Raw genomic sequence first — 21,634 nt, forward strand, 5'->3', positions numbered from 1 at the left:
TTTTTGCCGGATTAGCATTAAAAGGTGTGGTTTCATGGAATGTTCTGCTTTTCTTCCTCTGTGTAATGTGATTCTTGTTGGAAGCAATCGAGCTGTTTCGTCACATGGCATATATACTGGAATAAGGCCAAGCGAGTTTAGTTTTGTCTACTTTTAACGCTTGTGCAACCCTTTATATGAGATGTTAAAATGTCGCAGTATACCTTTGTAAAACTCGATAATGATCCTGACGTTTTATTGTTGAATAAACTTTTTGATATGTATGCCAAAGTCGGTAGCCTTGTTAGATTCTCACTTCTTGTTTTCAAGGAAATAAAAAGTTATGACATTGTTTTTTGGAATACTTCATGACATTAAGGCTTGGCTCTGGATTTAATTGTGAAGATTGATAGACACGAAAATTCGTGCCAGCATGTTTGTTGTCTCAAGTTCATTAAAAGCGTTGTTTTTTTGGGATAGGGCTTGATGAAATGGGAACGCAGTTACATGGTGTCCTGGTGAAGTTGCTAACGTAGGGAATTTCGCCAAACCACATTACTCTAGTGAGCGTCCTCTGTGCGTGTAACCACGTAGGAGTTGTCTTCGAAGCGAAACACTATGTTGAAACCCATGTAATCTCGGTTTGGTGTTAAACTGATAAGATCACTTACGCTTATGAATGATGTGTTAGGCAGGGCAGGGAAACTAACTGAAGCAATGAGAAAATAAAATGCTGTTTGAATTACGTTTCTTGGCCCGGGAAGTGATAACAAGAACGTAAAGTTCACAAAATTTGCTGCAGAGAGAAATTAAAGAAAAGGTTCTTGAGCCTGAGAAATCAGGATCAAACGTGCTTTTCAAGAGTGGTATATAGCCAGATGCGAGGATGTATGAGGAAGTAGTGAAGACTAGGAGAATAATGAGAGAGATTTAAATCAAAGACAAAAGCACATACTATTTCTGTATTTCATGTCCGAGATGGAACTCAATCCAAGGAGCAAAGAGACTTAATAAAAGCTTGATGAGCTCAGAGAGTGTTTGAACAGAGTTGGTTATCGTTGGAGATAATCATATAGGTTTCACCACTTCAGAAAGATGCATGGTTTCTTGTTCTTGTAGTTGTAAAGATTAATGGTTAATTATTTGTATTTGTAAAATTATAATGGGACAATTGGTAAAATGATTAAAACTGGACCAATAATTGATTTTTTTTTAAATATATATATTTTGATACATTTCTGAACTATATGACTGAAAAAAACAATGGTGTAAATTGTAACTAATTATTTCGAAATAAAATACTATGTTATTTACACAGAAGCTAAAGTATTTGTGATTTTTTTTTGGGAGTGTAAAAGGAGTTGTTTGTTTAATTTGAAAATAGACTGAAAAGAAGATAGTTAGCGTCTAGAAGTTGTAAAAGACATTGAAATGTGTTGACAAACTTTAAACGAATATCTCATTAGTCTCATGTCGTGTGTGACTCTCTGGTACGTACACGTAGAGATACAGCTAACCAAACAAGACTTGTAAAGCTAAATGTGGACTCCATACTAAGAACTACTTCCACTGTTCGTACGTATAGTTTTCCCATATTTCTTCTTTCTTCTTCTCACGTCGTCTTCTGCTAAACAAGTTGTAAAATTATTTTAACATTTTAGATTTTTTTCTTTATTAATAATTTTTAAATCAAACCTAAAAGATATATCAGGACCTACATAATTATAATATTTGTAAAGTATCAGTGATAGAAACTATAATATTAGTATATTTAAAAAAAAAAATATTGGTTATAGCTTTATATATAAATTGGAAAGAAAAAAAGAAATACATAATAGTTTTCGAATTTATATATTTGATCCAATGTAAGCAAACAGGTATTTCAAAACAATAGGCATAGTAAATATCTTGATAATAATATCCCAAAGATATTTTGAGAAATTTGACTTGGTTTTTGTGTGTTAGTCTATGCATCAACAAATCATAGAGAAAAATTTGTCGTTAGTTCTACAATCGCTAATATTGTCGATATCAAAACAAGTACGTACGTGTGTGGTATAATACAGACCATCCAGTCAATTTGGACCAAAGACAACCGTTGATCCATCTGTTTTCTTTTTCACTTGATTTTTTCTTCTAAACGAATTGAAACCATGTTTTCTTTTCTTTGTCGCCGTGCATTAAACTCTAGTCTCTATATAAACAGACCAAGTATGAAGTATTCACCATTGAAACTTATTAGAAAAAAAGAAAAAAAAACTTATTAGAAATCCGAATACTTTCAAGAACTTTTTCGATCTTAAAACATTTTCAAGAACGGGAGAGAAACTAGCTAGAAAAGATCGAAGGTCATCATGGTTAGACCAGAATTAGTAAGACGAAGATTCTTATCTGGAAATGAAATGGCGCCGGCGCCGGTGATTTCTCGCCGGACATGTTCAATGTCTCCGACACTAGAGACCATATTCGAAGATGATTTTAATCATCAAGATCCACATTACAGAGTCGTCGTCGTAGGACAACGACATCGTTTGTTTCTTCTTGTTCCGGCGATCATATCCGCCGTATCTTGTGTTTTGTTGTGTAGACAAGATCGTGTTGTTCGATTTTTTTAAACATACATACATATATATGTTATGTATTTTAATGTAACTATGTATAAGCTAAAGAGTTTTTTTTTTTAATATATAAACTTATGTCTTTGTTTCAATTCATAGTGCTAATTTGGTCATTTGATTCACAAATATCAATTTATAACATGTGCTTTTATTCTCTTAGTTCTTATTTTTTACCAATAGGACATTTCTTAACGTGGCACGAACTTTTTTGACAAATGGATTCATATGCAAAAACGCGTCCCACAAATCAACAAAACGAGACGGTATGAAATTATGCCGATAACTTATAGGTCTCTTGGCCAATATATAACTTTTCGAAAACATGGTTAAAATGGGTGTTTTGACCTATGCAAAACACGTTTTCTTGTAAAACAAAATAAACCCGAGTCTTTAAAGTCCGAACTCTTTCTTGACCTAAAATCATGGATAGATTTTGTTATTAACAACACATTCAAATTACAAATCAAAGAAAGCAGTCAACAGTCTTTGATAATCTTGTACACGAAAAAGTACAAAAGCGTTGAGAGTAGAAGAGGAAGAAATATCACAATCCGTTTAGGGGCCTTGACCGCAAAACTATCACATCTTTCTTCAAATATCGTTTCCAGTTTAGGCTGTGAGATGCTCTTCGATAATCGTCTCTGCTGAATCCGACGAGACATTGAAGGTGCAACCTCTCCCCATGTTTGAATAAACCTCATTTCATTCGCCATTGATGCAGTTTTAAGAGTTTTGTCTGGGTTATGTTTGTCTTGAAATGGGCAGATGAATTCAGATTAAAGGTGTTATCGAAAGATTTTGGTTGTCCAATTAGTGGATGACCACAAAGGAAGGGCTTATATAGAGAAGTATTAGAAGACTTTTTTAAAAGGTTATAAAAATATGCAAAAAAATGTCAGTATCCAAAAATATCAAGTCAACACGTAGTAATCTCTTAAATTAATTCTTCTGCTAACTTTAGACGTTCTAGAAAGTGAAAAAAAAAAAAAAAAAAAAAAGTAAAAAGGAAAACAGTTGATATAGATACCGGAATAAACAAATTGTACTATTTATAGTGACATGTAAATTTGTTACATACTGTATGTTGTATGTAAATAAAGATGTCATTTTTGTTTTGTTTTTTTTTGTTTTTGGAAACCATAATGATAAAAACGGTTATAAAAAAAATGTGAAAATTTCGATTTTGAAAACAACTAAAAAGAAACTAGAAAATCAAATGTAGAATACTATTTTACTTAAGTGCATATATTTATTATTTTTTTTTAAAATAAGATAAAAATTAAAATAAGTGAAGTCAACATTTTAGTCAACATAAAACACAAAAGAGAGCTTTAATAATCACAAATCCAAAAAAAAAAAAAAAAAAAAATCACAATCACAATCACAGTAGGAAAAAAAGAAACTTGAAACTTTCTTCAATGGCGAAAGAAGAAGAGAAGCGAACTCCACCGTCGTCGGAACCTCTTCTTCTTTCTTTGTCGCAATCTTTACCCCAACCCGAAGATCCTCTGCCGGAAACCTCTACTCCTCCGTCTAAGTTTGATCCTAGTCGAAGTAATTTCTCTAATTTTGTTCCCGCAACATCAAAATTGATTTCTAGGGTTTTGCTTTCTGGGTTTTTTGTTTGTTTGTTTCTCTCTTCAATTAGACTGTTGAGTTATCCTCCACCATTGTTAATCTTACCCAAAGCTCGCATTTTTTTTAAATTTCTGAATTCTGGGCTGAAGTCCTTTGGTAATAGCATAATCACGAATCTGAAAAATCACTCTGTGAAGAGAGATAGATAGATAGAGAGAGAGAGCTTAGAGCGGTGATTGGTGTGAAGAATCACTCTGTTTCTATATGAATTTTGTTGCTTATAGCTTTATTAAGATCCTTCCTTGTTATGTTGTTGTTGTTCTGTTCATATGAGTCACTCACCACTAACTTGCTGTGTTTCAATAGCTGTGCATTGTTTGGTATATGATATCTTTGTTTCTTTGGCTATTAATCTAAACTTACTGCTTTGGAATTGATTCTGTTTTTTTTTTTTTAAAGTGATTGGGATCATCAAAAGGAAAGCTTTGATTAAGGATTTAGCTGCAGCTTACCACACTGAGTGTCTTGCTCTTTGTCGAGAACTTCTTGAGCTCCAAAAGAGAAAAGACGAGGTTAGAAAATCAGTTCTCCTATCTCTCTCTATTCTTCATTGTGCATGTTTCTCATCATTTCTTTGTACAATGAACCCATCATTATCTTAAGTCAAGTCCTGGTTTGTCGTATATTGCACAAAACTGCGCATCAGGCTTAACCAAGGGAATCAAAACCAGTGTAGGTTCTTTCAAGTTGGGATTGAAATTGTTAGACTTGGAACCAAAACAGTGAAACTTGATGACAAAACTGCGCATCAGGCTAAACCGGCTTTTCATGTGTTCTAAGTTTGCTCTTTTCTTTTGTATGCAGCCGTTTCTGGACACAAAAGCAACTGAAGATCTGAGAAAAGAGACATTAAGGTCTTCTTCGAAACGAGCTAAGAAAAAGCGTTAAAAAGTATGTATGATGCTTTAATCTACTACGTAGTTATGATTGTTCATAGATGGGATTCTTATGATGCTTCAGGTGATGTAAGAAACTTTGTTGGAAAAAAAATTGAAATGTTATTTGATATATATCTAAAGTATATACAATGTTTACGATACATTTACTAAGAAGAATTAGAATCACCCTTTCTAAAAACATCTCTTTAACTAGACCGAGCAAAAATCCGGCAAACCGGTCTAAGACAATCAATCGCAGCAACCGCCTGATGCTTAGCCTTCAAACAGAATCTCTGGAACCAATTCGTGTCGGGAGCAATGACAACCATAGAAGACTGAAGATACATAGAAGCCGCTCTTTTCACGAGCTCGTTTCTAATGGCGATGTTAGAAGAATCCATCTCGGACAAGAGAAACCCGTCTTGACAAGAAGGAAGACAGTGCTGGCCCGGAGAAAAGAACGAACCGAATCCATCGGAACTTGAGATCACGTCTTTCAAGCTCGTGTACTGGAGATTGTTGTGATCATTGTCGTCGGAGATAAAAAGGTAGGGTGGTTTTTGCAACATTTGGAAACCTTGTCTCCATATTCGTACTAGAGTTTAGATGGTGGGGAGGCTGATGAGTTAAATATCTTCCCCTGTTTTCGACGACAGGTGATTCCTTCTATTTAGCCAGTTTTATCGGAAAGGCCCTAAAATTTTGAGACTTACCACTTTTTAACCGCATATAAAGGAACCTGTTTATATGAATGGCACTATGCCAAACCAAAGTTTTAAACCGAATTTAGTTTTAAGTCGAACCGACATTAAAAGATAAAATTATGTTATTTATTGCCCATCGTTTTTAAATATAGCTATCAAGTTAACTGACGTAAGGGTAAGTAGTATATCATACCTATTGAAAAATCAGTGTATAGCTAACAAGTCAGTTAACTTGAATGGTAGATTCGGTAAGGGTAAGTAGTATATTCAGACACCGATACAAGACTCTAGTTATGTTCGTTGATTAGTAGTAACATTCAAACGCGTCATTGGTCATTCTAGTCAATTTGACAATGACACATCTTGTTGTAGTATTTTTTGTAGTCGTTAATGACTAAAGTCACTAAACTTTGCATTGTCACTGTCTCATCGATATTTTCACCACTGTAACGATTAAACTTTTGAGCCATTAGAAGATAATGACGGCCCAAATTATGGAAATACATTGGGCCTTAACGCAAGTACAATAGTCTTCTTAAAATTATTATTTTGGAAAGAAATAATTTTATCCATAAAACAAATAAAATTCCACATTTTTATTTTCGTCTGCTTTAATCATAGTTTTGGACCTCGATGGAAACATGACTTTGAAATCACTTAAACTATGATATAACATGTATTATATTAGATTATTTGATGCAAACAAATGTATGGGTCTATGTTGTGGTCCTTCCATGATTGTCTGAAAGATGAATAACCTATAAAAATCAAGTTTAGTTCATAGACTAGTCTGAATCGATTTACATGTAATAGGGTAACAATAAATTAATTAGAGTTAAATCCAATAATGGAAAGGTATATACCTCTGTGTGGACCTATCTTTCAAATCACATAATTAGGGTTTATTCCATATAGAGGATATAGAGAAGCTTAATGGACAAAATTAATCATGAGTCATGACCCACTAGATTCATTAATGATCCATTAAAAAAATGACATCAACTTCACTTATATTTTAATGTGCTCTCTTAAGTCTTAATCAATACACTTGAACCAATAGTTTAAGAAAAACCCCTATTCAAAATTTTGGTGCCTAAATTTTTACATCCTCTTCTTTTGTTTGTACAATAAACAAAAAAATTTAAGTAAAATCACTTAAAATATATTTCGAGTTGTACGATTATTTTCCTTTTCGAATTTAATTTTGTTTTTTAGATATTAAAAAGGAATAGTTACGAATTTTCAGTCCACTTAAAATTTTGTTCGTTTTTTTGCCAAAGAAAATGCTTTTTGTTTGAAATCAAGAAATTATTATTTTGGGGTTTATATAAGAGTTTCATACTGATCAAACAAACCATGAAAAATATCTAGCGTGGAAACTTAGTTAACTACGTTATGTTCCTTATGCAATTGGCATCTAATACGATAGTTCAATTATTATTATAAGGTATTCGTAATCCAGTGGCTTAAAGGTTGACCCACATATTATGATAGGTTGTTACTAGAACCTAAAAAAACTTAAAATTCAAATATACTGTTATCTAATTTATTATTATAGAGTTAAACTGAATATTTTTTAAAACATAAAGTGATATTTTAGAGCTTAATAATGGCTTAGCAAAGGAAAAATATCTAAGGAAGTGAAAAATAACTTGGCATTTGCTTTCATTGACGGCTATTTGAAGTCTTATCCCAAATAAACCAACTACATACACATACAAAAACGAAAAAAAAAAAAAACAATTCCTTAATTATGTTCATCGATCTAGATATATCATACGAAGTCTTTTTTTTTTTTTTTTTTTGTCAAACATCAGAAGTCTTTATCATTGAAAAAAATGTATATATAACTGTATAATAAAAGAAGAGAAGCGTGTGAACGCAAGTCTTCGTATGACATTATTTGTACATGTTCATTTGGAAATAAGAACTTCTAAAGTTTAAACATAAAAAGACAAATTAACTCAAAATATAGTACTAGAAGAAAACTTCAGTTGGTATACATTTTTCGTAAGGAGATATATTGGTATACATCTTTAAATGGTTTTACTTTTACCTAGCACAATATATGTATTTAAGCATATTTAAATATAAAATAGAATGATGTCGAAAATATACATATAGTCTTATATTTTGTATAAAAATGTTTCGAAGTGATACAATTTGTTTATTTAACCGTCCATTTTTTACCAAATATATTAGGTATACTGAAAGACTATATATATATATATATATATTTTTTGAACTAAGTAAAATAAAATAGTTAAATACTAGTTAAATAGTTAAGTAAAGAAAAATAGTTATTATTGTTTTGGGTCGTGCAACGCGCTACAGTAAGGCATGTCTACATAGTTGCAATGACCAGTAGATAGTACATAGTAGCAATGTCCATAAAATAGTACATGTGCAATAAAAAGGCTGTTTATAAAATCATAACATCACATCACGAACTGTGGTCAAAACAGTACCACTACAATACGAATCTAGTAAAGATTCAGATCTATGCATTTTATTTTCATTTTCTAATTATCTGTTGATAGTTTGTTTTGAAATATTCTATACTCTAATCTATATTCAACGCATGATATATATCTTATATGCCTGCCTATATATATGTGATAGTTATTAAAAGAGATGCATATTAGCAATTACATTTTACTGTATAGTGTTTATTTAATAAATTAAACGGGACTTACACATGCATGGCTTTATCTTAAACCTCGTATTATAATCTTAAACTAACAAGGAAGTTTCAAACATAAACAAACTTTGAATGGGAAATTATACACTAACCATATATAAAATTTTGATTTATTTGAAATACAGATCATGAGAAAGGCTTGGGGTCGATACTCAAATGTAGAACCTAGCTTGTATTAGTAACAGTACTGTAAAATCAACATGTACTTTATTATTTAAATTGAGTAGTTACTGTAAAAAATCGTATGTTAAGAGCAAAATATCCATGGTCATAAGCATTTTGTTACACAGTATTAACTGCTAAGTACATAATTAACATTTTCCTAACTAACAAATAGTTTGATACTATTACTATAGATGTAAAAATGAAGACATGAGTATGATTAACTTATTAAATAGAGTAAAATCCAATTATAATAGAGTAAAATCCTAAAACTTATTATTATTGACAAGGTTAATAATGTTAACAAACAATATATTTGAACCAACCAGGTCCAAAGTTTTAGAGTTTTTAGTTGTGTATTAAAAGAAAATTAGAAAATAAAATAAAATAGAGAGTAAGCAGAAATTTGGGTGACCAAGAAGCAGACACGTGCAGTGGTCTGGTAAAGGGAACAGTGATCGAGAAGTCAGCAAGTGTCCGTTAAGACAGCGACACGTGCTCTCGAGCCCGTCGTGAACCACTTGCATCTCATTTCTCTCCCTTTTTCATCATTAATTCTTAAGTATCTATTATTGAATTCCTAAAACCACAATTAACTAAACTAATTAAAGCATATTAAAGTTAATCAAATGTGGTGTAATCCCACCACTTGACTAAGATGACAAAAAAGAACTAGGTTATTAAAATTGCTCAAATGCAAAACAGTTGTTTAGTTCTTGAATTAATATAATCTCTACGTGTTTTTTCCATGAAGTTCGAAGTGATGTGCTGTGGGTTTCATATAGTATAAGGTATTATAATATGGGTTTTGGATTCTTGATCAATATGATTAGTTAGGTGGAAAAAGAAGTATAGAAAGATTTTTAATACAGTAAGAAAATAGTTTTCATGCTGTCTTTGAATACCATTTCCTCCGTAAATGTAGTCATGTCTACTTTAAAATACTTTGTTTAGTTTTAGATATATGCTTGGATTCTGTGCTTACACTTTGATGATTGCATTGCATTGTCTCCAAACTAACATTTGTTTTTTATATGTGATTTAGGTTAAGTTAAACTTATGGTTGTACTAATTTAATGTTTGGTTGACAACAACAAAAAAAAACTTCTGTTGTACTTTATATGTTGGAATTGGTTTTCTAGTTATCAAATACGATTGCCACATGTGAATTAATCTTCGCTGCAAATACAAAAGAGCAAGTTAAAATAATCCATATAATTTAACAATAATCAAAGTGTTCAGATTACCAAATTCCTCTAATCTGATCGACCATATGTCAGTATAATTTTGTATTTTTAAAATTAAAATAAACGTAATTTTTTGTCATCTTAACGAGATTTTTAATACCTCATGAATATAACAGTTTTGAAGAATCTAAATTCAAGATAGAATTAATCAAACAAAACAAACAATATAGGATTAATTATAACATATTTTGAAAATTCATAAATTGCATAAGTGGATAAATTGATCCCGATCTGGGAAACTCTATGAAATGAATGAAGAAGAGATCTCTAGAGCTTTTATCTCTCTGAAATGTCTTTTTTTTTTTACAACCAGAACCCATTATATTAAGTTGTGAGGCACCAACTCTCCTCAGAGGAAAGCTTTACATACATCGTACAGTTTACATGGGTAAAACTAAAGAAGAAAACACAGGGAGTTACTCGTAGAGCAACCTTTAGGCCCCAAACTAAAATACAACATAGTGGCTAAAACAATGTCTCTATGAAATCTCTATGAAATGTCTTTTAGTTCTCTCTTTTTGCGTTTTTAAAATACTCTACTCTATTTCTTATTGACCTGGCAATTTGTCTTATCACGACTGGTGAATCGTTCTTAGATAGCCTCTCGCTATCTCATGTAAACTATCTCCCTTGCGGTTTACATTATCTTTTTGACTTTTATGTCCTTATATATTTCTATTAGCTTAATTATCTAGTTATACTTGTTGTGTGTACTCTAGTTGTTCTGTTGGAATGTTATGGTTTTTTAGCAACTGGTCGATATTTGTATTGTTACTTTCCTATGTAAATTTTATGACGGGTGTAAAGCTTATTTTAGAGGAAAGTTTCATATCACCAAATTAATGAAATGAGTTTGCACTAAAACAAAAAAACTATTGTACTCTAGTGTCTTTTCAATGTTTGGGAACTCTTTAGTATGTCTTTTGTAATATAATTGATTACTACTCTACCGTTCGAATTCAGTCATCAACTCGTTTTTGCTTAAGAAAAAATAATAATAAATTAATTAAACTAATATTTTTCAAAAAAAAATTAAACTAAATACGAATGATTTTGCTCAAATGAGAACCAAACTCAGGGTAAATGAGCGCTTACATGGAAAAAAGAATATTATGATTGTGTTTTTAGTAAATTTAAATAGAAGGATGTACATGTGTGTAGAGAATCTTAATTCTATGAAAATAGAAATCATGAAAATCAGAAGCCCATAATATGATTTTTGTTAAGTTCTCATCTCCTCTATAACGGGTATGAGATAATATGGAATTTTATTTTCATGTTAAAGAATTGATATGTGTATGACATTTTTATAGCATTAATATGTACATTTTATATATATATATATATAAGATCAAAGAATGTAACATTTCTTGTGGTTTTAATGCCAAAACGAATAAATGTTCTGCTTATAAAACAATCAAATTGAATTCACTGATTTTTTAAAAAAAGTTTAAACATTGTTCCTCTTTATCAACTGAATTCAATGTTTTAAAAAAAGAAAAAACTGAATTCGAATTTTAAATCATAAAAATACAAGATACTACTACTTAGTAAGGATGATATAATTAAATTCAGATATTTTGTAGAGGACCATGGCAGTTCCAGTGAAAAAGTCATGAAGTAAGGGGTAAAAAAGGAAATAAAAAATCAAAGACAGGTTTATGCCCCCAAAACCAATATCTCTCTCTCTCTCTCCCATCTGATCATCACTCCTTTAAAATCACCATCAAAGAAATTCCAATTTTCTCGGATTTTTATTTTTTTCTTACAAATCCCTAAAACCCTACTAGCTAGTCCCTTCCTCTCCTATTAACTCAACTCACACAGCTCAAGAAGCTCCTCTGTTTCTGTAAGTCTCAAATTCTCTCTCTTTACACTCTCCTCTAGTTTTTAAATCTTCCTGTAAACCAATCTTTTTCACATAAAGAACCTCTCAATTTCAAGTTTTTCTTCTTTACTCTTCAATTTTGGTTGGCAAAAAACTCAATTTAGATCTACGATTTTGATTCCCTGATGAGAATTTCTAATCAATAAAGTAAAAAAAAAAAAAAAATGAAGTATGTTTGTTCCTTTAAATTTGGTTTCTTCGAGCTAATATAAATCAAAGACAAGAGCTTGACACCTGTTGCATCCATAGTCCAACGATCTCTGTTGCATATAGAATCCACAACAGCAATAATGATTCCTTTATAAAGATTATATTTAAATCTCCTTGTTGGTAACTAAGAAACAAAGTCTCTCTCTTTTCATAATTAGAAACCACCAAATCTTTATTTAGAGTAGAAAAGTTTTTTAAAAATATAAACACCATTGAAAAACTCATTTTATTGTCTTCTTATCTTTTAAAGTCCCCTCCATTGATAATCGCTTCAGCCGAAAGCTATAGAGTCTTAATTAATATATATAGCTTCTGATTCTTCATTTTTAATTAAAGATGGTTTTAACTTTAAACTCTCTTATATTTTGTTTGTTGTAGCTGTTTGTTGTTGTTATGTCAGATCTAAAATGAGTAGAGAATAAATTCGAATCAGAATAACTGATAATCTTAAATATGTATATATATGTGATATAAAAGAAAAAAAAAAGTTAGATAAGGATGTAACATGTATATATTTATTAGTATATATAAAAAATGTATATGTAAAGATTTGTTCTTATGAGATTGTTGTTTCTTTGTTTTTGTTTCATCGGTTTTAATTGCAGGACTAGTGGCTGATATCATTTCAGAGACAGTGCTTTTGATGACTCTGCCAACTACAACAACAACAGCAGCAGCAGCTTCAGACAAAGCTTAAACGAAGCTGTATCTACTGACTTTTGATGGTGAAATATCAAAAACCCTAAATTAATTTACACTTTTTTTTTTTTTTTGGTTTTTCCTCTGAGGGTTTTCATCATCAATGCTTACAACAAAGTACAGTGTGTAAAACCAAAAACCAAAACCAAAGACTGGGTCAGTTTTTTTTTCTTTCTCCTTTCTTCTTTAAATCCCCAAGGCAAAAAAAAAAAAAAAAAAAAAAAAAACCCTAAATTTTAGATTTTGAAAATTTGGGGGAAAAGCAAAAAAAACCCTAAAGTTTTAGATTTTGGAAAAGGATAGTGATGAGATGTTTCGGAAGCTCAGAGATGATGATGAGATGATTGGAGATCTAATGAAGAGTAATAATAACAACAATGGCGACGTGGTTGATAACAACAACAACAACGGAAACAACCGGTTAAGCCGGTGGCATCACAATTCTTCCCGGATAATTAGGGTTTCTCGAGCTTCCGGCGGCAAAGATCGGCACAGCAAAGTCTTAACCTCAAAAGGACCACGTGACCGGCGTGTCCGGTTATCAGTCTCAACCGCTCTTCAATTCTACGATCTTCAAGATCGGTTAGGTTACGATCAGCCGAGCAAAGCTGTTGAATGGTTAATCAAAGCTGCCGAAGACTCAATCTCCGAGCTTCCTTCACTCAACAACACTAATTTCCCGACAGATGACGACGAGAACCAGAATCAGACATTAACAACAACGGTTGCTGCTGCGGCGACCAATTCGTTGTCTAAATCGGCATGTAGTAGCAATTCAGACACGAGCAAGAACTCTTCTGGTTTGTCTTTATCGAGATCGGAGCTAAGGGATAAAGCTAGAGAGAGAGCGAGAGAGAGAACAGCTAAAGAGACGAAAGAGAGATCATCAGATCATCATCATCATCATCATCAAAGCCACAATACTACTTCGTTTACAGATTTGTTAAATTCCGGTTCAGATCCGGTTAACTCAAACCGGCAATGGATGGCTCAAGCTCCTTCTGCTTCGTCTCCCATGGAGTATTTTACTTCGGGTTTGATTCTCGGGTCGGGTCAACAAACCCATTTCCCGATTTCGACAAATTCTCATCCTTTCTCGTCAATCTCCGATCATCATCACCATCAACATCAACATCAACATCATCCGCATCAAGAGTTTTCGTTCGTTCCCGACCATTTGATATCTCCGGCAGGATCCAACGGCGGAGCATTCAATCTTGATTTCAACATGTCGACACCCTCCGGAGCAGGAGCTGCCGTATCCGCCAGTTCAGGTGGTGGGTTCAGTGGTTTCAACAGGGGGACCCTTCAGTCCAATTCAACAACAAGTAATCATCAGCATCAGTCGTTTCTGGCTAATCTACAGAGGTTTCCAACATCATCAGAAGGTGGTGGAGGAGGTCCACAGTTCTTGTTCGGTGCACTGCCTGCAGAGAATCACCACCACAACCACAATCACAATCAGAACAACAACCACCAGTTTCAGCTTTACTATGAAAATGGATGCAGGAACTCATCAGACCATAAGGGTAAAGGCAAGAACTGATGATGATTCTATTTTTATTTGCATCTTTTGGTTTTTTTTTCTCAGATCCTCATTTTAATTGTATGCTTATTTTTGGTTTATTTATCTTCTGATTATCATCGTTAATGTGTTTTTAAATTTGTTTAGGGTTTTGTTTTAGTTTTGAGGGTCTTTGGAATTCATTTTCGCATTTGGGTTTGTAATGTTGTATTTTGTGATAATAGCATTTTGTTTGTGGCTTTGTAATTCAATTTTTAGTGTTGTTTTTTTTTGGCACTCATGTTATTATTATTATTATTGTTTCTTTAGTTAATTGTTGCTATAGTACTGTGATATACTGTTTCTTGGTATTCATGAACAAGGAGAGTAGGTCAAGGCAATAGGGCGATCCTTTTAAGGATACTAGATTGAATCAAATCAAATCAAAATATCAGAAGAAAGTAAATACAGAAAATTTAAGTGAAGATACAAGAAACTTTGAAAAATATATTGCTAGTGTATATATTGATAAGTGAAGAAATAAATAATTATGAGCCTGAAAAATTTGGGAGTAAGGTATGGCCATAATGCGTTGAAGAGAGTGAAAATTAAAATGATTTGTCTCCTGTTATGCTCTATGTTTGGTTCCCTTCTTCCTTAGCATCTCTCTTCTCTTTTCTTTCTGTCTCTCTCTCTCTATATGTATTTGTTTTATAATCTAATGTAATTATGATTATATCTTCCTCTTTTGACAGCTGTTGTCTTCAACAATGGCTATTCCCAAATTTTCATGATCTGTTTACATTATTTTAAGTTTTTTAACTTTTTCGTTCATGGGCTACTTGATCCTTCTGCACCCACATGGCTAACCCATCTTTTAGGGTACTATACAAAGTATTATTTAATTCATTATTTTAGAAGGCTTTCAACTTTTGTGTGGTTTTGGGATTTAGAGTAAAGTTGATTTAACTTGTGATTCATGTGTGTTTGAGGCTTAGGCATCTTCAAGTAATTTTCTAAAAGTGAGAAAGATAATATCTTTAAAACTTTTGAATGAAAGAAACTTTATTTTGGCATGGAACATATTAGAAACAAATAGACATTACAAAAATATATTGTAAATACCACATGATATTTGTTGGAGATACTTTATACAGTATAAAATTTGTATCAGCGTTACATATTAGTGTAAGTGTTAGGAATTTGCTTCTCTCATAAGTTAGTGTCAAGATATTAATTGGTGTTTCAAGTTCCAATGTATGATATTATCGTTTGTGTTCATCGCGCACACTTATTGAATTGATAACTCTTCTCTGCACCTTATGATGAATGAAAAGAGTCAAATGGTCCATCCATATTATATTATTATTTATTATAACGATTTGTAAGTTTTATCACGTTTATAATGATTTAAAAGATTGATAACAAAAGAAACAAACTTTATTTTGGTGGGTAATTGATCAGATCGACTTCGATTTTTCACTAGACATGCCTTTATTTTATGGGTTATTACTGTAGACTTTACATAGCTGTTGTAGCCGTATAGGTAAGGGAGTAAGGGACCATTTCTTTTTTGTTCATCAACTGCAAACTAGTAAGATTATGGGATTTCGCCATAGGATTCTGTTTCCTGTTTTCACCCCACGTGAAGTTTAAGAATGATGATATACCTAAAACCTATAACCTAAAACCTGATAATTTAGAACATTGGCCCATATCTAAGCCATACACACCTAATTATTTTTCTTAGGATAGTTATTAAACAGTTTGTAGATTCCGTAAGAAAAAAAATTGTTTTGAAAATTTATAGACCCATTTGAGGTTTTCTTTTTACACATGAGTTTATTTATGTGATCTAACAGAGTTGCATATGTAGTTTATTTTCTTCAATTATTTTTGGTAACTACTAATTAATAAGTAGCTCTTGTGGTTTATTTTGAAGAAGATTTGGGCTTTAGTGGGCCGGAAAGATGAAGAAGGCCTTATAATCCAGAACCTTTCTTTCAGAAAAAGTTATTCCTCCAATTCCAAAAGGGAAGACTAATATTATTAAGACCTAACCAATATACACTTTATTCAGATATTCTAGCTAAACCATTTCTAAAAGTTAATATTATTTCATTTTGAATTAAACAGTATTCTTTGTATAGGCTCTCAACTCTGAAGAGTGGAGAGGTCATTCTCTACATGACTACATGTATGCTTTTACTTCTTTTGCGAGAAAAGCCTTAACGTTCGGGAAGCCCTTTAAATCATCTATTTCTTTGCTCTTTTCTCTACAAGCCTTTAAAGTACCTATTAATTGTGCCTCTCTTCGTTTTTTCTATTTACATGCACAAACACCATGACTCAATGAGAAGTCCATGATTTTGTTATTTTCGAAAATAAAGTCCCTTTGGTTGTACCTTTATTCAATCAGATTTATTCATGAATATAATAAAACTGATTAAGAGAGGAAGGTAATGTTTATCTATCTTTTTTTATAATAGATGATGCTATGTTATTAAAGTTAAAGCAAAGAAATTTAGATGAATTGTTTGCAACGATAATTATTTGAGAGTTAAGCAATGCCTAACCCTGAGCTTAAGCAATGCTTGAATCATAAAATGTAACCATAAAGTGGAGACGACAAAACTAAGTGTGGTTGGAGACATGTTCTTTATCTTCTTTTTTTTTTTTACTGAAAATACAATTGTAGACTTAATAATCATAACTTTCGTTCGTCACCAGATCCTTTGATTATTGGAAGGACAATATATATATATTCACTTCAGCAAAATATAAAAATGAAAAGCAAGATTTCAAAATTGTTCTTTAACAAAAAAAAACTATGTCAAACGCTGTTTTTTACAAAATAAAATTAAAAACTATACAATTACTAAACCCCAATAGATAACAAAAGCATATATAAGATCACTTTGTTTTCTGTAAGTTATATATTTTTGGTAAAAAGTGTTGTGTGATCATATCTGATAAATAGTGTTTTCATCAGATATTATTACGAAAATATATATTTATTTGATATAAATAAAGACTATTGTGACATACACATTCTACATTACCATTATTAATGTCCACTAAAATATCGATAAGTAATCATGCTTTTATTGTCAAAAGCGAGATAAAAGGGTACAATTATTTCACTCCAGTCACAAAACTTTTTGCTCGCCCGAAAGTAAACAAGTGGGCTCTCTTCTTCTTGAAGTATCCAATATCTTCCAAACAGACTAAACATATCTAACATATATTAATACTTCTTGTCATGTGATATGCATATGTGATCAATGTAAAGCGGAATTAGAAAAGAAAATAACATTATCGATATTGTTCTAAGTTGGCCATTTGGTGCTTTAAGACATTAGGCATACATTGAGTACTGCTTTAGGTACTCCGTTACAAACATCTATGAGACATTCATTGTTAAGGGTACCCCGGTGAAACTCTTTTATAAAACACTTGTGTCTGAATCGCAACCATGTCTTATCACCAGAGGTTTACTAATTCTCTTTTGACTATGTACAAGATTCTTTAATAGTCCTCATTTGTTATTGTATGAAGTATGAAATATTGATATCTCTATCATCTTTTACTTGGTGCAGACATTTTTTTTATGTGGTTGTGGTTGGTCACTTATAAAAACACTAGTAAATTGTAAAGCAAAACCTCTATGGTGATGCACTTTCGCACACACACTGACACACATGACATTACGTATTTTAGCAAGCGACGCCGGATTTAGACCAAGTAGCATTTATTTGGGTGTTAGATGATTCGATTAACAGAAAGTGCAAAACTTTGGTTATATGTAATTAACATGGCAGATCATGAAGAGATTAATATTTAAAATATATGATGCATTAAGTCGAGATCTTTGCTTTCTTTTAATTAAAAATACAATTTTAGTTAGCTTGGAACCGAACCCAAAAAAAGCCAATGGTGGTAGACTCAGGAGTCAGGACTGAGCGTACAGTGGTACTGGTCCCTGAGTCTCCTAAACCACTCTTTGCGGTATTAATCAAAAAAAACCAAAATATTTAAAATTAGAGGAACTACGAACAAGTAAGAACACCAATTTTTTTCAGTTGGCCAACGAAATTACCTTATATGGTAAAAAGTAATAAAGTACTTACATTGCTCAATATTATTTATTTTACAACTTGGGAGAAGAAGAAGTATACAAAGACAAGGAGAAAGCAAAGCAACTGTGTCTCTTACCTACAAATAATATTCACATAATAATGAAAGAAAAAGAAAAAAAGGCACATTGAAGATTTTTATAAGCTAAAAAAAACTTGCTCTTCTTGCACGATTGCTATGCGAGCTGAAACAAAAAAGCAGCCAGCGAATGCGGTTTCCGGGGTCCATCCAAGCAGATCGGAATCCGAAGCTTCCAAGAGACCAAGAACAGAGATAGCATTGATGAGACCCATTGATGAATCAAGCATCATTAGTCACACTTAATACAAAACTGATCCTTATGCATTGTAGTAGTCTCTCTTTCAAAACCTGGCTAGCCCTTGTGATTCATTCACCACCTATCAAACAAGGAAGAACCAAGAATAAGGTTGTGACAATGAAACTAACCATTTATAACAGGCACATAAACCAATTCAGGACTAATACTACTAGGCCCTTGACCTCACAATTGATACATAAACAGAGCATTTCCATGCACAATTCATACCTCAGATCCGGCTTTGTGAAATCTCTCAGCTTTTAAAACGAATTCATCTCAAGACAATAAGTCCTTCTCTTAACAAGCATCTTAGCAGCAACAACATAAGGCTCATCAAACGCAGAAGAAACCCAAGAAACATCACACGCCTCTTTCTTGGACTCACTAGGTCTAATCGCCACAAGGGTAGCTCCTTTCAACACCGTCCCATCAGGCAATTCCAAAGTAGGTGCATACCAAAGTCTCATATTCAAAGCAGGTACAAGAGTCCTCTTAGAAGCCGAAGAAGCTGACAAGGGTTTCACCCTCAACTCTTCCAACTGATCTCGATTCATACACAATACACCTTGACCATCAACATCCGTGAGCACCAAGGTATCAAGCGTCTTATGCTCTGCTATAATCGGCTGCAACAAGTAATGTCTCGCAGATGCAGCAATCAAAGAGCTTATAGTCCATACAACACGAAGCTTAAGCCCTCCGTTTGTATAAAACGATTCAGGTATACTTCCGTTATCTTCCACCACCACGGCGTTGTTGTTGTTGTTACTGGTACCAAGATCAACAGAGTTCGTCGCGGGGATGACAGAGGAAGCACCGAGGATCACACAATTCTCAAGCGTGGAACCAAACTCAGCTCTCCATTTCAACAAAACACCATCATCAATCCCTAATTCACCACTAGGAAGCTCGATTCGAAGGAAGCGAAGCTCATCGAAGTTTTTTAAAACCTGAGTTGGAGAATGATGCGTCACGCCTCCTTGCTCAATCTCACCATCATCTCCACCAATACCACCACTAATCAACAACGAAGAAGCTGAAGAAGACGAAGAAGAAGCTGAAGAAGAAGAAGAGGAAGAAGAACCTGAGCGTTTAAGGAACTGTCCCAAAGCTTGTAACGGTTTGATCACGAGACGAAAGATGGCGGAGAAAGGAGTAGCGGCGACGGAAGCAGCGGATCGAGGCTTGTCAGAGACGAGAGATGAAGAGTCGTCGTCGGAGATAACGCAGTCGACACGAACGACGACATTCTCAACTTGAGGGATTAAAGAATGGAATCTTTTGGAGACGACGCAGCAACGACCTAAGGATTTGACGTCGCCGATGTTGTTGAAGATGAGGAGGAGGATTGAGTCCGGGAGGTGATCGAAGTGGTCGATTTGTTGTTCTGGTTCGGGATGGATACGTGAAAGTGGATCTGATGAACGGAGAGTTATGGCCATTTCAGAGAGAGGGAGAGAAGAAGAGAATCAGATCTTTGTGGAGATTGAAGAAGAAGAAGATAGAGAGCATTAGAGAGAGAGAGGGGTTTGTGGAAGGAATCTAGCTACAGAGGGGGGAAAAAAGAAAGGGATGTAAAATGGGAAGGTGTAAAAATAGACAGAACCCACTTTGTGTTTTTTTTTTGTTTGGTTTTGTTAGTAGTTTGAAGTAGGAAATATATAAATAAAATATATTTAGCGCGTGTGACGCGTGAAGAGATTTTGATTAGTTTAATTAGGAGAATTAACAAAGTTATTAAATGATTAGAATTCAAAAGTGAAGTTTAAAACAGTAAAATCCAAACACACGTTAATCATATCCACCACCAATTTCCAGTAGCCAAAATTTTAAAAATGCGAAATTACAACAACGATGATATTAAAATAGACTATTATGCTATACGATCGTATATTTATAATTGTGTAATTAATAATTTATGTACAGCAAATTATTGTAAGGCTTCGTGGGTGTTCAATAATCAAATATGGATTAGATGAGAAGATACAGTTATATAGTTATTTTATACAAAGATAATTCATTCATTCGCATGATATCGAATATGGTCTGTATTATTATAATATACGCTCACTCAATAAAAGATTTTCGACTTAGCTGTACCACATGATCTAAGTCGTTATTAATTAGGTCATTTGTTGAGAATGAAATTGGATTTGCCTATAGTTCTCTGGTCTACTCGTAGGCAAGTTACCTTTACATTACATATGTGTTGGTAAAATACTTTTAAGTGATCCATTATTCTCTACGCAGCTTGTTAAAGTATTTACTATAAGTCTATAAGGAACGTAAATGTACTTTAATAATATAACTTGAGTCTTGAGATGATATAATTGGGGAGAACATGATATGAATGGAAGTGCATCGGACAAGTCATGTGTTAAATCAGAAATAGCACAGTAGAGAGCATTGATTTGGATCTGAATCAATCAATCAATACATGGGAAGGAAGAGACTTAGCAAGGAAGTAAAAAAAAAAGCTAGCCGCAGATATTGGTTGGTCTCACATGCACGTCGTGTCATGTGTCTATTATTACTTCGCACGCCCCGCCGGGTTCCACCTTTCATCATCGTCGTAAAAACGCCGCATCATCCGTCCGTACAATATCATCGATCGACTTTCACATTCTTTTATCTTACATTGAACGTACTAACTTTTTTTTTTCTTTCGATTTTATTGTTTTTGACAAATTCAAAACGGGTATAAAAGAAACAAAAATGAAAGCTCTAAGTTTTTTTTTTAAAAAGAAGTAAAACTTTGGTGGGGATAAAATTTATAGGTAGAAAAGTAAATGATAAAATATAGTAAATGATGCAACATAATGGAGTACAACAGAGAAACATGTGACTATTAAATGCAAAAACAGCAACATAACTCATAAAAAAAATAGAGAAACAAAAAGATCATGAAACATCTAAGATTCTTCCGTCCTAAATAACAATACTCTTGCAT

The 21,634-nt window shown here is 32.8% G+C and overlaps 5 protein-coding genes across 5 annotated transcripts; 3 read left to right on the plus strand and 2 right to left on the minus strand.

Moving 5' to 3' along the window:
• Positions 1 to 2,200: 2,200 nt before the first annotated feature.
• On the plus strand, positions 2,201 to 2,689 carry LOC104718477 (uncharacterized). Its single transcript, XM_010436237.3, has one exon. It carries the CDS (start codon positions 2,334 to 2,336, stop codon positions 2,592 to 2,594), a length of 261 nt encoding a protein of 86 aa, XP_010434539.1. The 5' UTR covers positions 2,201 to 2,333; the 3' UTR covers positions 2,595 to 2,689.
• Positions 2,690 to 3,943: 1,254 nt separating this feature from the next.
• On the plus strand, positions 3,944 to 5,276 carry LOC104718478 (uncharacterized). Its single transcript, XM_087468230.1, has 3 exons — positions 3,944 to 4,151; positions 4,635 to 4,747; positions 5,040 to 5,276. Exons 1-3 carry the CDS (start codon positions 4,016 to 4,018, stop codon positions 5,121 to 5,123), a joined length of 333 nt encoding a protein of 110 aa, XP_087324356.1. The 5' UTR covers positions 3,944 to 4,015; the 3' UTR covers positions 5,124 to 5,276.
• On the minus strand, positions 5,210 to 5,722 carry LOC104718479 (uncharacterized). The gene has a single exon (XM_010436240.3). It carries the CDS (start codon positions 5,680 to 5,682, stop codon positions 5,320 to 5,322), a length of 363 nt encoding a protein of 120 aa, XP_010434542.2. The 5' UTR covers positions 5,683 to 5,722; the 3' UTR covers positions 5,210 to 5,319.
• A 5,866-nt stretch (positions 5,723 to 11,588) lies between these two features.
• LOC104718480 (transcription factor TCP2-like) lies at positions 11,589 to 14,525 on the plus strand. The gene is made up of 2 exons (XM_087470198.1): positions 11,589 to 11,776; positions 12,631 to 14,525. Exon 2 carries the CDS (start codon positions 13,035 to 13,037, stop codon positions 14,268 to 14,270), a length of 1,236 nt encoding a protein of 411 aa, XP_087326324.1. The 5' UTR covers positions 11,589 to 11,776; positions 12,631 to 13,034; the 3' UTR covers positions 14,271 to 14,525.
• A 3,802-nt stretch (positions 14,526 to 18,327) lies between these two features.
• On the minus strand, positions 18,328 to 20,323 carry LOC104718482 (F-box protein At4g18380). Its single transcript, XM_010436242.2, has 2 exons — positions 18,913 to 20,323; positions 18,328 to 18,763 (listed from the first exon to the last, which is right to left on the minus strand). Exon 1 carries the CDS (start codon positions 20,124 to 20,126, stop codon positions 18,945 to 18,947), a length of 1,182 nt encoding a protein of 393 aa, XP_010434544.2. The 5' UTR covers positions 20,127 to 20,323; the 3' UTR covers positions 18,328 to 18,763; positions 18,913 to 18,944.
• Positions 20,324 to 21,634: the final 1,311 nt, after the last annotated feature.

The sequence above is a fragment of the Camelina sativa genome, chromosome 10 (assembly GCF_030686135.1).
Source record: "Camelina sativa cultivar CO46 ecotype springtype chromosome 10, ASM3068613v1".
NCBI classification, from domain to species: Eukaryota; Viridiplantae; Streptophyta; class Magnoliopsida; order Brassicales; family Brassicaceae; genus Camelina; species Camelina sativa.